The 12,618-nt window shown below is 48.9% G+C and overlaps 2 protein-coding genes and 1 non-coding gene across 5 annotated transcripts; 1 reads left to right on the top strand and 2 right to left on the bottom strand.

The window, feature by feature from the left end:
• The first annotated feature begins 2,250 nt into the window (after nucleotides 1-2,250).
• LOC123046482 (serine/threonine-protein kinase CTR1) lies at nucleotides 2,251-6,937 on the top strand. 2 transcript variants are annotated; one of them, XM_044469862.1, is made up of 15 exons: nucleotides 2,251-2,942; nucleotides 3,198-3,502; nucleotides 3,947-4,091; nucleotides 4,190-4,305; nucleotides 4,472-4,680; nucleotides 4,766-5,041; nucleotides 5,116-5,156; nucleotides 5,261-5,329; nucleotides 5,428-5,528; nucleotides 5,596-5,680; nucleotides 5,780-5,878; nucleotides 5,962-6,030; nucleotides 6,116-6,247; nucleotides 6,333-6,427; nucleotides 6,553-6,937. In XM_044469862.1, the coding sequence occupies exons 1-15, from the start codon at nucleotides 2,475-2,477 to the stop codon at nucleotides 6,635-6,637; spliced, it is 2,295 nt and encodes a 764-aa protein (XP_044325797.1). In that variant the 5' UTR covers nucleotides 2,251-2,474; the 3' UTR covers nucleotides 6,638-6,937. The 2 variants fall into 2 exon arrangements, with proteins under 2 accessions (XP_044325797.1, XP_044325798.1); XM_044469863.1 differs by having other exon boundaries at nucleotides 2,252-2,942; nucleotides 4,769-5,041.
• A 121-nt stretch (nucleotides 6,938-7,058) lies between these two features.
• On the bottom strand, nucleotides 7,059-10,657 carry LOC123046483 (26S proteasome non-ATPase regulatory subunit 8 homolog A). 2 transcript variants are annotated; one of them, XM_044469865.1, is made up of 7 exons: nucleotides 10,449-10,657; nucleotides 9,788-9,866; nucleotides 8,785-8,887; nucleotides 7,940-8,203; nucleotides 7,747-7,858; nucleotides 7,357-7,503; nucleotides 7,059-7,319 (listed from the first exon to the last, which is right to left on the bottom strand). In XM_044469865.1, the coding sequence occupies exons 1-6, from the start codon at nucleotides 10,551-10,553 to the stop codon at nucleotides 7,366-7,368; spliced, it is 801 nt and encodes a 266-aa protein (XP_044325800.1). In that variant the 5' UTR covers nucleotides 10,554-10,657; the 3' UTR covers nucleotides 7,059-7,319; nucleotides 7,357-7,365. The 2 variants fall into 2 exon arrangements, with proteins under 2 accessions (XP_044325800.1, XP_044325799.1); XM_044469864.1 differs by having other exon boundaries at nucleotides 7,059-7,503.
• A 902-nt stretch (nucleotides 10,658-11,559) lies between these two features.
• On the bottom strand, nucleotides 11,560-11,632 carry TRNAA-CGC (transfer RNA alanine (anticodon CGC)). The gene has a single exon. It is a non-coding gene; the product is annotated as a tRNA-Ala (tRNA).
• Between the last annotated feature and the right edge of the window lie 986 nt (nucleotides 11,633-12,618).

The following is a 12,618-nucleotide window of genomic DNA, read 5'->3' as shown; positions in this document are numbered from 1 at the left end:
AATTTCAAAAAATTTCCTACGCGCACACAGGATCATGTGATGCATAGCAACGAGAGGAGAGTGTTGTCTACGTACCCAACGCAGACCGACTGCGGAAGCGATGACACGACGTAGAGGAAGTAGTCGTACGTCTTCACGATCCAACCGATCAAGCACCGAAACTACGGCACCTCCGAGTTCGAGCACACGTTCAGCTCGATGACGATCCCCGGACTCCGATCCAGCAAAGTGTCGGGGAAGAGTTCCGTCAGCACGACGGCGTGGTGACGATCTTGATGAACTACAGCAGCAGGGCTTCGCCTAAACTCCGCTACAGTATTATCGAGGAATATGGTGGCAGGGGGCACCGCACACGGCTAAGGAATCGATCACGTGGATCAACTTGTGTCAACTTGTGTGTTTAGAGGTGCCCCTGCCTCCGTATATAAAGGAGGAGAGGAGGGGAGGCTGGCCGGCCAAGGGGGGGAGGCGCAGGAGAGTCCTACTCCCACTGGGAGTAGGATTCCCCCTCCAATCCTAGTCCAACTAGGATTCCTCGGAGGGGAAAAGAGGAGGAGGGGGCCGGCCACCTCTCCTAGTCCTAATAGGACTAGGGGAAGGGGGGGCGCGCAGCCCATCTAGGGCAGCCCCTTCTCTTTTCCACTAAGGCCCACTATGGCCCAAATAGCTCCCGGGGGGTTCCGGTAACCCTCCCGGTATTCCGGTAAAATCCCGATTTCACCCGGAACACTTCCGATATCCAAATATAGGCTTCCAATATATCAATCTTTACGTCTCGACCATTTCGAGACTCCTCGTCATGTCCGTGATCACATCCGGGACTCCGAACAACCTTCGGTACATCAAAATGCATAAACTCATAATATAACTGTCATCGTAACCTTAAGCGTGCGGACCCTACGGGTTCGAGAACAATGTAGACATGACCGAGACACGTCTCTGGTCAATAACCAATAGCGGGACCTGGATGCCCATATTGGCTCCTACATATTCTACGAAGATCTTTATCGGTCAGACCGCATAACAACATACGTTGTTCCCTTTGTCATCGGTATGTTACTTGCCCGAGATTCGATCGTCGGTATCCAATACCTAGTTCAATCTCGTTACCGGCAAGTCTCTTTACTCGTTCCGTAATACATCATCTCACAACTAACATATTAGTTGTAATGCTTGCAAGGCTTATGTGATGTGTATTACCGAGAGGGCCCAGAGATACCTCTCCGACAATCGGAGTGACAAATCCTAATCTCGAAATACGCCAACCCAACATCGACCATTGGAGACACCTGTAGTACTCCTTTATAATCACCCAGTTACGTTGTGACGTTTGGTAGTACCCAAAGTGTTCCTCCGGTAAACGGGAGTTGCATAATCTCATAGTCATAGGAACATGTATAAGTCATGAAGAAAGCAATAGCAACATACTAAACGATCGGGTGCTAAGCTAATGGAATGGGTCATGTCAATCAGATCATTCTACTAATGATGTGACCTCGTTAATCAAATAACAACTCATTGTTCATGGTTAGGAAACTTAACCATCTTTGATTAACGAGCTAGTCAAGTAGAGGCATACTAGTGACACTCTGTTTGTCTATGTATTCACACATGTATTATGTTTCCGGTAAATACAATTCTAGCATGAATAATAAACATTTATCATGATTATAAGGAAATAAATAATAACTTTATTATTGCCTCTAGGGCATATTTCCTTCACGGCGGTGGTAGGGTGGGACGGATGGGGGGACGAAGGCCGTTAACGCTGCTGACGTGGATAAATATCCTACCGCCGCAGTGTCCAGCGGTAGCCTAGGTAATCCTACCGCCGGGCCTCCTGGCGGTAGCAAAAAGGGTCAAATGTCAAAAAAAATTCAAAGAGGGGTCAAATCTCGATTTTGTTTGACGAAAGGGTCAAAACACGAAATTTTACCGCCGGGCGGGGAGTTGAGTCCGCTGTGGTCGTGTGGATAGGGTGAAGGCGCGCAGCGCCAGCTTCGTCGTCCGCCCCCGGCGCGCGCACGGCAGCTGCACGCCATCCCGCGCGCTGGCTCAACGACCCAGCGGCCGACGGGTGTCCCCGCGGCCACACGCGGCGCCGCTCCGAGAAGCCACGAGCCCCCCTACACACGTGCACCGGCGGCGCCCTCGCGCACCCTCGTGATCCCGGTAACCACGGGCGCGCGGGAGCAGGGGCAAGGCCACGGAAACCTCAAGGGCCAACATGCAAAGTGCGAGCTACAGTATTTTGCAGCCATTCTCTTCTTCCCACGCTCCCCGAAGCTTTTCAACCCCGCCGTCACGCTTCACAGACAAACCTCCCTCCCTCTCTCTCTTGTCTGTGGCTGTCTCCGGCCGGCAACCGTGAATCCTAGCTGCTCGCGACCAAAACCACCTACACCTCCCCGCCCAACTCCCATCCATAGCCTCTAGCTGTCTAGCAGTTTAGCTCCGGTCTCCGGGCTCCGGCCATGCCGCACCGTCGCCGCCTACACAGCCTCGCGCCGCTGCCGCCGCCTCCCCCTTCGCCTCACACCGCCTTCGACCTGTCCGAGGCCGAGTCGCGGCTGCCGCTCCTCGCAGACTACGGGCGGCTCAAGCCCGTCGACGACCTGTCCGCCCCCGCCGCGCCCCCGTCCGCGCACTGGAGCGCCGGGAGCGCCTTCACCGGCACCGAGCCCGCGACCGCCTCCACCTCCACGGCAGCGACGGGCTCCTCCCTGGCTCCCGCGTCATCCGCCGCGAGGGACGACACGTGGGTGCGCCGCTCCAGGGAGAGCTACTACCTGCAGCTCTCCCTCGCCATCCGCATCACCTCCGAGGCCTTCCTCGCCGGCGTCCCGCCCGAGCTCCTCCTCCGCCGCCTCGGCCCCGGCGATGAGGCGGAGCAGCACGCCGACGTCGCCGCCGATGCCGCCGCCGTCTCCTACCGGCTCTGGGTAATAGTCTCGCGGATCACGCTAATCATTACAAGTACCAACTGATAAATTAATCATGCAGTACGTCTCTCTTCTCCATTGATTTGTTTATGTCTGAAGCTATATGTATGCACATTGAAAATTGCAACTTGAGGCCAATCAAGGCGTGCGACCTTCAGCTTCATCATTGGCCGGATTTTTCTAAGCGACATGGTTATTGACCGGATGCGCTCGAGAAAATTATGTATTCACTGGGTTAGCAATGTGTGGGTGCAGGTGAACGGGTGCCTGTCATGGGGGGACAAGATCGCGCACGGGTTCTACAACATCATGGGCATCGACCCGCACCTGTGGGCGATGTGCAACGCCGACGAGGGGGAGGGCCGCCGGCTGCCGACGCTGGCGGCGCTGCGGGAGGTGGACGCTAGCGACCAGTCGTCGCTGGAGGTGGTGCTCGTCGACAAGTGCGGCGACTCCGTGCTGGTCGACCTGGAGCGGCGCGCGCTTGACCTCTACCGCGCGCTCGGCGCCACGCTCGACCTCGTCCGCCGCCTCGCCCTGCTCGTCTCCGACCACATGGGGTGCGTACGTCACCTCCTCCGATCGATTTTCATTTGATTTGCTTTCGAAGAAAAAGGTTAGCCTGGTCCGTGCCGATGCACGTCTCGCCCGTGTGTGCCCGTGCTCCCTGTGAGTGCGAGTGTGAGTGTGACCGTGACTGACCTTCGATAGACCAGTAGACATGCAAGTTGACGACCTGCTCGTCCGTGAACCTCGGAACCTGGCCACCGACGAACATGTGAACAACACTCCAATTTCAGAGACCACTTTATGTCTTAAAACGTACTAGTACATGCTAGACTCCATGGATCAAACGACCGCCATGGCTGGTCACGTTCCTGTCTGTACATCCATGATGTTATGCCATTCGTTACATTTACATACAACTTGAGCTTTGTTCAAAATTTCCAGTAATTTAATCTGAGCAGACAAATTTCAGCTAAATTTGATGGTGGTATTTGAAGGGGTGCATTGAGGTCGGAGGACGGAGACCTGTACATGCGGTGGAAGGCGGGTAGCAAGCGGCTGCGCAAGCAGCAGAAGAGCGTCGTCGTCCCCATCGGCCGCTTGTCCATTGGGTTCTGCAGGCATCGCGCCATTCTCTTCAAGGTCTCCGGCATTGCTTCACTTACCGTTACAATCCATGCTATGTTACTCTAGGCCAGCAGGTTATTTTCAGTCCAGTCATCTTCTCCAAACTGATGCAGGCTCTGGCAGATTTTATCGGCCTGCCGTGCCGAATCGCGCAAGGTTGCAAGTACTGCTCTGCGCCTCACCGCTCCTCTTGCCTTGTCAAAATTGAAAACGACATAAGATATTCAAGGTACATATGTGCCTTGTTTTTTTCAGCTATATACTAGTATATTTCAGGGCAGAGCTGAAGCAGTGAAGCTGCAGTCTGTTTTTAGCATGATTCTATGTTACTGATGGCTTACATTGACGAGGAAGTATGCTCAGTTTGCTTTGCAATTTTGCTGGTGCTTCTTCAGGGAGTACGTTGTGGACCTCGTGGTCGTGCCAGGGAGCATCTCCAACCCAGACTCGTCCATCAACGGCCAGCTGCTCTCCTCCGTGTCTTCCCCTTTCAAGACTTCTTGCACCGCAAGTTTGGAAAACTATGCGGCACCTGTTGCGGCTTGGAATCGTGCGATAGCTGACGATCGTTGCAACTCGATGTTCTCAGATTCTCAATATTCAGGTACAATCTACAACAGCATAATAGCTCAAAGATATCAGACATCTAGGCCATGCGGATGCACATACTGATTGACCGTGTACTATAGCAGTTGCTGGGGACAAGAACCCTCTTCAGGCAGACACCAAAGAGGGTGTGGTGCTGAAATGCGGTCAGGTCATGCAGAATGACAACTGCAACAACATGTCAGTGTTTCAAGTGCCGAAGCAATTGAAGGCAATGGAGCTCGGCACCAAGGATGTCAATAAGGAGAACATCCCTGGTCTTACACTGCCGAAACACCTGCTCGCTGAGTCATCTTTCGCCATGGATTGGCTTGAGATATCATGGGATGAGCTTGAGCTCAAGGAACGCATAGGCGCTGGTACTTGCTTAGCTTCAGTATTCTTATCAACTTGCTGCATTATGTGGATTTGATCACAGTTTACTGAAGTGCAGGTTCTTTTGGCACCGTTTATCGAGCTGACTGGCACGGTTCTGTAAGTACCTTAGACTTTTCCCTGTGGAGACCTTCTTTCTGTCCAATGAGATAAGTATCCTTTGCAGAGATCATGGAAATGAGGTTGTAGTTTTGGGTATGTAGGACGTTGCAGTAAAAGTGCTTACAGACCAGGGTGTTGGTGAAGCTCAGCTGAAAGAATTCCTCAGAGAGGTTTGCTTCAACATTTCTTTTTTGCATCGAAACTTTACTTACGGTTAGTATGGATCTCAACTGTCTTCTTTAATTCGGGACACTTTTGGACATTGTAGATCTCTATCATGAAACGAGTTCGGCATCCAAACGTGGTATTATTCATGGGCGCAGTGACAAAATGCCCGCATTTGTCGATAGTAACCGAGTACTTGCCAAGGTAAACCCACAATATGAGCTAATTCCCTGCATCAAACAGAATCGCTGAATCCTTATGCTGTGAACAGAGGGAGCCTCTTCCGTCTCATCAGCAAAGCTTCCAGTGGGGAAATACTTGATTTACGGCGGCGTTTGCGCATGGCATTAGATGTTGTATGTATTACAATACTAACTTCTACAGATAAGCATGCTCCTTAAACGTTACTAGTCTCCCTGAATGCGATATGAAGCATTGCTGTGACTGAAATGCAGGCAAAAGGTATCAACTATCTCCACTGTCTCAACCCTCCTATCGTACATTGGGATCTGAAGACACCAAACATGCTGGTCGATAAGAACTGGTCTGTAAAGGTTAGTTGGAATTCATCTTAGCATGATCGAAAATGGCTGCTCTGCTTTCGTCTCTTTATTTACTATCCTTGATATGACTGCAGGTAGGTGACTTCGGCTTGTCCAGATTTAAGGCGACCACCTTCATATCGTCCAAATCAGTCGCTGGAACAGTAAGCTTTGCATGACAGGCTGCTCAGTTAGTAACTTGCCATTACATCTTTTTGGATTCTTAATATAAAATTCTGGTAACTGCAGCCAGAGTGGATGGCACCAGAATTTCTCCGTGGCGAGCCATCCAACGAGAAATGTGACGTGTACAGCTTCGGCGTGATCTTATGGGAGCTCCTGACGATGCAGCAACCATGGGGCGGCCTAGGCCCAGCACAAGTAACCTTCCATCTCATTTCTGTTTTTTCTTATATGGTATAGAAAAAAAGGCGATATTCGTGATTCACTAGAGTAATATTTACAGGTAGTAGGGGCAATTGCTTTCCAGAACAGAAGGCTCCCAATCCCCAAAGACACCATCCCAGAACTAGCTGCTCTTGTTGAATCCTGTTGGGCTGAGTAAGCAAATTTCCCATGACCTGCCAGCCACCTTGATCAAAATTTCAAGTGACGCCATCCATCAGTTCAGCCTACGTTTAAAACAAAATATCATCAGCGTTAACACGATTTTGCTTTCTTTTCAGTGATCCAAGGCAGCGCCCTTCGTTTTCGAGTATTGTGGATACGCTGAAGAAGTTGCTCAAGTCGATGCAGGGATCCGGTTCATGACAGTCGATTCTTGGCCGGCCATTCTTTTTCTCTACGCTCTGTCGATTAAAGCTAATCCACAAGAAGGAATAAGGTAAGTTGCCTTCAGGCACATCACATGAGAGGGTAGCTGAAGCAGCACGAGCGCAATGCTGCATCGAGTATGCTGGCTCGTTTCCTGACCATTCATGTTGCCTTTGTATAGTTATTTGAGCTACAAATTCAAAGCTCTAGACGGTCAATGAGGTGGTTATGTAAAATGTCCTGAATGTGTCCAAATAGTTCTACTGGCTGAGCAATAGCACCGTCACTTTAGAAAAATGGGAGATAGATTTGATAACAAACATAACTGCTCACATGATTCTACGCCGAGTTCCCAATTTCCATCAAAGCATCCAACTGAACTGAACTTATATGAACTTCACAACAGGGAGCATCATACTGGAACTGAACATATCCAACTGAACTGAACTTGAATGAATTTCACAGCAGGGGAGCATCATACTGGAACTGAACATATCTCATCGTTTTTAGCATCGTCAACCAGTCCCCCTCCAATGTTTTTAACAGAAATTCCACCATTTCGGCAAGGAGAACGCATATCACGAGACATGACTATATATCATCTAGACCGATCGTTCCGTGGGACAAAATACTATTATCACGGACTACCTACATGGGACAAAATCCACCTCGCTTTGCAAGTTATACCATCCGCTCATCGGACAACATCCACAGTGTTTCGCAGATTACACGATCCGCTCGAGCTCCCGTGCGTAGCAAAGAGATCGCTTGATCATCTGATGCGCTTGTATGCCGACACGGGGTTGGACCTTCGCCATGTGGAAAAGGACCGAATGATTCTGAACCTCCCATTCATGTTGTATCTGCCAACATAAGGAGTACTTGTATAGTCAGGAAGTGGCAGCGTTAACAATCATACAATCTACCAGTACGCATATGGTTATGTCAGTAGAGTAGCAGCTTAGTGGTTTGCACTCGTGCCTCTAACAAGATGTGTTTTACCACCCTTTAAGTTATTCAGACGCCAACCATTCACTATGACATTATTCATCTCGAAACATGGTGATAGGACAGAAGACAAGAGAAACTATCAAATTAACAGTTACCTCTGATATGTACTCCAGAAGCTTTTGCTCAGAGGAAAACATCAGCATTTTTCTGGTATCATCCACTGGCAAGTGATCGTATGCCTGACCACTGCAATCAGCTATCTCATCTCTGCAAAAGAAGACGTAGAGAACACAATCAGGAACTTCACCACATGAGCAAACATAGAAAACATAATGTAAATTCGTTCACCTAACAGTTTCAGCAAGAAGGTCCATGAAGTAGAGGTATGTCTCATGTGGCACAGCTTGTCGACCATCAGTTAATCGGTTGTAGGTACCTTCCATAAAGGATTGCTCAAGCTCCACTGCATATTTGATGCAAGGATGGTCTAGGGCTCTCGGGGGCAGAAGTTCCAGCTCAGTGTGGAATTCAGCTACTCTGTTCTCAGCCAACAGCCTCATAAGATTAAGCCCCAAAATTCGATATTCTTCTGGTGATGGTGGGAGTATGCCTCTGATGAACAATCACAAAAGCAAACACAATATCAATAGCACTCGGCAAACATAAGTTCAGAAATACAGTGCTCCAGGATAGGATATCTAATGTGGAAATGATCAGCCGCATCTTTTAGCCACAAGATAATTGTGCTGCTAAAATTCCAGGAGGTGGCGCAGATTAAGACAATTCATAAACGTATCCCCATTCCTCAAAATGTCGACTTGACAAATGACAAACAATGAGACCATGTGCTGACTGCTGAACGAGAAAATCTTAATAAATAATTGCATTTTGGTTACTTATATCAAGGGTGTCCTGCTGACACCTGCCATTCCTCACAGGTGCTGTGAGGAATAGAATGCTAAGGTACTGAATAGTGATTAAACAAAAGGTTAATGGTCACAACTTCCACCAGAATCAAATAGATTGTATCAAGGAAGTGCATGTCCACGATCTGGATGTTTGAAATGTCAATTGTTTTTTAGGAAAAACATAATTGTGTTGGCACAAGAAAATAAGAAAATTTACGTGCACAACTACATAGGATGGATCTATGCAGTAAGTAGGACCAAAATGTGCTTAAGTAGAAAACAAACCTTGTATCCATGTAGAAAACTTTTAGTTGGAAGAAGTTCCTCTCAAATGCATCTTGGTCCTTAACTTTGATGCTGAAGATAACAGCAAACTCGTATATGGCCCCTGAAAATTTCATGATCAGTCACCACAGCTAATTTATACAAAACGTAGATTGCAAAATGGTAAACTGCAATGCAGAAGTATAGCCAACAGTCTTAGAGGAGTTGGTGTTGTAGCATAAAAAATGCCTTCTGGAATTGCAGCTTTTAGTGAAATGGTAAATTGCAATGCAAAATATGTAGCCAACAGTCTCACAGTAGGACAGTTAGTCCACTACACGCTTGCAAAATGGTAGATTCCAATTAAAAATGTAGCATCAAGGAAAACGCGGACATGGCTTTCTCGAATGGTGCAAAGAACTTTTGTGAGTAACAACAATATTCTCTTCAGAAGAATGCTTTGTAGAACTGCAGAACATACATACAGAGCTCCATATATACATCCTTAAAAGAGTATCCAAAAAACACCTTCATCTGCATAGTACATTTCAAATTAAACAAAAGTCCATATGGTGAAATGATAAATTGCAGTGCAAAAATGTAGCCAGCAGTTTTACAATAGGACAGTTAGTCTACTACACACTTGCAAAATGGCAGATTGCAATTAAAAAATGTAGCATCAAGGAAAACGTGAACAGGGCTTTCTCAAATGGTGTAAAGAACATTTATGAGTGACAACAATATTCTCTTCAGGAGAATGCTTTGTAGAATTGCAGTTGTAGTCCACGACTAGCGAACATACATACAGAGCTCCATGCATGCATCCTTACAAGAGTATTCCACAAAACACCTTCAGCTACATAGTACATTTCAAATTAAATGGAAGTCCATATGCAGCATTTTAGGTTCCATGTATAGGAGCATTTCTCTTAAATTGGTTCAGAATCCCACCTTTAACTGAAAATAGAAATGGTTCAACATAATAAAGGACAGAGCACAGTTTTTTCCAAGAACAAGTGCTTACTTGCGAGTCTCAGCTCCGCAACTGCATTAGGTGTCCTCTCAAATGATGGTGGCATGCTAGGAAACTTTGTGAGGAGAACCTGAAATCAACGAAATGAGGAGACATGTCACCTGATAATAAACGCTGAATTTAGGTGAACCCCTGAAATTCAATACTGAAGCACATCACTTCATCCTGCTGTGAAGCCCCAAAACCAGCACCTACATCAGTGTTTGACATTGTTATTGTGGAACTGGATCTGCACATCTCCAGAACTGCAAGCCCTCGCCCCAACTCCTCTCCTCATTTCCAGCAAGCCGCGTCAAACCCTAGGCAGTAGCAGTACAGTCGGGAAATTTCAGGAACCAACGGGGAGCGCATCCCGAATTCCCGGTCCATCCCATCCATCTCCCAAACCTGATCAAACCCTGGTCGAAATTATCCTCCAATCGAAAAGGAAAACTCCCTGAAACTCGCCCAAAACCGCTCATAAACCCCATCCTTTACGCCGCGGAACACCCAAATTCTCCAAATAAACCATGCGCATCCACCATAGTGCCCCGGATTTCAGAAACATGGCGTATGCAGCGGACAAACGCGTCAATGTACTGAATCCCCCTTTCTCGTCACCACGGGAAAAAAGACGGATACGACGTCGAGCCGTGTGGAGGTGGGTCGATACCTTGAGCTCCGAGAGCAGGGTAGCGCAGGAGTCGAGCTCGTCCTCCGCGCAGGCGAGCTTGAGCCACGCGAACTTGCAGTTCGCCTCCTCCAGCTCCCGATCCATGGCGGCGGCAGCTTCGTCCTGCCCAGTTCCCCTCTCCCCCTCTCCCTCTCCGTTGGTCCCGGTGGTTTTCCTCGGTCGCTTTCTCCTGTGGGCTTTCTTGCGGGAGGAGATGGTGCCGCTGGCGTCGTTGCGGGGGTCTCGTGAACCGTAGGATGGGGAATTGACGGTTGCGATCCTTCCCGGGGTTAGTTGGTAAAACGGAATGGTTATGGAGTACCGTTGCGCCTGCAGAATACGTGTTCGCGCTCCGGTGGCGGATTTTGTGCACCCTCTCGGGTATGATTTGTTATTCAGTTAGCAAAAATATACCTATATGAAAATATACGGGATTTGATAAAAAAACGTGGAGTGCCCAGTTCCCCTCTCCCCCTCTCCCTCTCCGTTGGTCCCGGTGGTTTTCCTCGGTCGCTTTCTCCTGTGGGCTTTTTTTGCGGGAGGAGATGGTGCCGCTGGCGTCGTTGCGGGGGTCTCGTGAACCGTAGGATGGGGAATTGACGGTTGCGATCCTTCCCGGGGTTAGTTGGTAAAACGGAATGGTTATGGAGTACCGTTGCGCCTGCAGAATACGTGTTCGCGCTCCGGTGGCGGATTTTGTGCACCCTCTCGGGTATGATTTGTTATTCAGTTAGCAAAAATATACCTATATGAAAATATACGGGATTTGATAAAAAAACGTGGAGTGCCCAGTTCCCCTCTCCCCCTCTCCCTCTCCGTTGGTCCCGGTGGTTTTCCTCGATCGCTTTCTCCTGTGGGCTTTCTTGCGGGAGGAGATGGTGCTGCTGGCGTCGTTGCGGGGGTCTCGTGAACCGTAGGATGGGGAATTGACGGTTGCGATCCTTCCCGGGGTTAGTTGGTAAAACGGAATGGTTATGGAGTACCGTTGCGCCTGCAGAATACGTGTTCGCGCTCCGGTGGCGGATTTTGTGCACCCTCTCGGGTATGATTTGTTATTCAGTTAGCAAAAATATACCTATATGAAAATATACGGGATTTGATAAAAAAAACGTGGAGGTGCGGGGAATCGAACCCCGTGCCTCTCGCATGCGAAGCGAGCGCTCTACCATATGAGCTACACCCCCGTTGTTGTTTCCTCCAAAACTAGCACTAACATATTCGGGTACGGGATGTGCAGAAGCTTATTACTGAAATACAATATTATTATTTGGATATAATTGCTAGCACGCTTGAGGAATGAAGTTGTTAACCAATGCACGCATGCCGCACACATATGCATGCGCGTGCAGCTTCAGGCACGCGATGGCTATCTTGTCGCATCCAACCATAATCAACTGTAGCCAACTCCTAGGGCGTGTTTGGGTTCAGTTTGCAACAATAGTTGCATTGCATGTTCATCTCCATTTAGCCTGGCTTTGGAAAAACAGCCTCATACGCAACATCTATAAGTTGTGTGGTTGCCTGCATATGGGCTTCCTGCATTAAGGGATCTACTTTGGCACGTTGTTTGATTACCTGCATTGTCTCGGCGCATACAACTACATGATATTTGGTTGTCTGTATGGGGTATGATTAAGAGCTAGCACTTGCACTTAGCATAAAGGGTTAAGAGCTAGCAGAGGAAGAGGGAAAGAAATGCAGTATGCGCCGGACCATGACGAATGCGGTGGATAGTGGTTGTGGCGCCGTGTCCGACATGACAAGCATGGAGTCGTGGACGAGCGACCCCGTCGGCGGCACGGCGAGCGACACCGTCGGCGAACTAGTTGTGGTGCCCGCGCAAAGACAGTCGACAAAAGAGGAGAATGCAGTGCTCGTGTCATGGTATCGTCAGTGCAGTGGACGAGAGAGGAGGCCGAGATGATCAACACCGGAAACGACTCCAGTGTAGTAGGGCGAGAGAGAGGAGGCCAAGATGATTGACCCCGTCGGCGGCGCAGTGAACTGCAGTGTGCACGAAGGCAGAGGACACAAGAAAGTAGTGTGCGCGCCATTGCAGCGTCAGTGCAGTAGGAGGACACAGAGGGTAGGCCGAGATGAGCGACGCCGAAAACGACTCTAGTGTAGTAGGACGTGGGCAAGAAGATCGACATGGCGACGTCAGTGCAGT

This window comes from Triticum aestivum, chromosome 2B (assembly GCF_018294505.1).
Source record: "Triticum aestivum cultivar Chinese Spring chromosome 2B, IWGSC CS RefSeq v2.1, whole genome shotgun sequence".
In the NCBI taxonomy this organism is placed as follows: domain Eukaryota; kingdom Viridiplantae; phylum Streptophyta; class Magnoliopsida; order Poales; family Poaceae; genus Triticum; species Triticum aestivum.
Note: the sequence above shows the minus strand (reverse complement) of the source record. Positions and strands in the feature narration are given on the sequence as shown.

Bases quoted from the DNA above. Each gene is read 5' to 3' on its own strand.
- LOC123046482 (XM_044469862.1), top strand. From the start codon at position 2,475: ATGCCGCACCGTCGCCGCCTACACAGCCTCGCGCCGCTGCCGCCGCCT. The intron at 2,943-3,197 runs GTAATAGTCTCG...GTGTGGGTGCAG, and splicing joins CCGTCTCCTACCGGCTCTGG to GTGAACGGGTGCCTGTCATG. The intron at 5,879-5,961 runs GTTAGTTGGAAT...ATATGACTGCAG, and splicing joins ATAAGAACTGGTCTGTAAAG to GTAGGTGACTTCGGCTTGTC.
- LOC123046483 (XM_044469864.1), bottom strand. From the start codon at position 10,553: ATGGATCGGGAGCTGGAGGAGGCGAACTGCAAGTTCGCGTGGCTCAAG. The intron at 9,867-10,448 runs GTATCGACCCAC...CGTTGATTTCAG, and splicing joins CCCTGCTCTCGGAGCTCAAG to GTTCTCCTCACAAAGTTTCC. The intron at 7,859-7,939 runs GTGAACGAATTT...CTTCTTTTGCAG, and splicing joins CTTCTTGCTGAAACTGTTAG to AGATGAGATAGCTGATTGCA.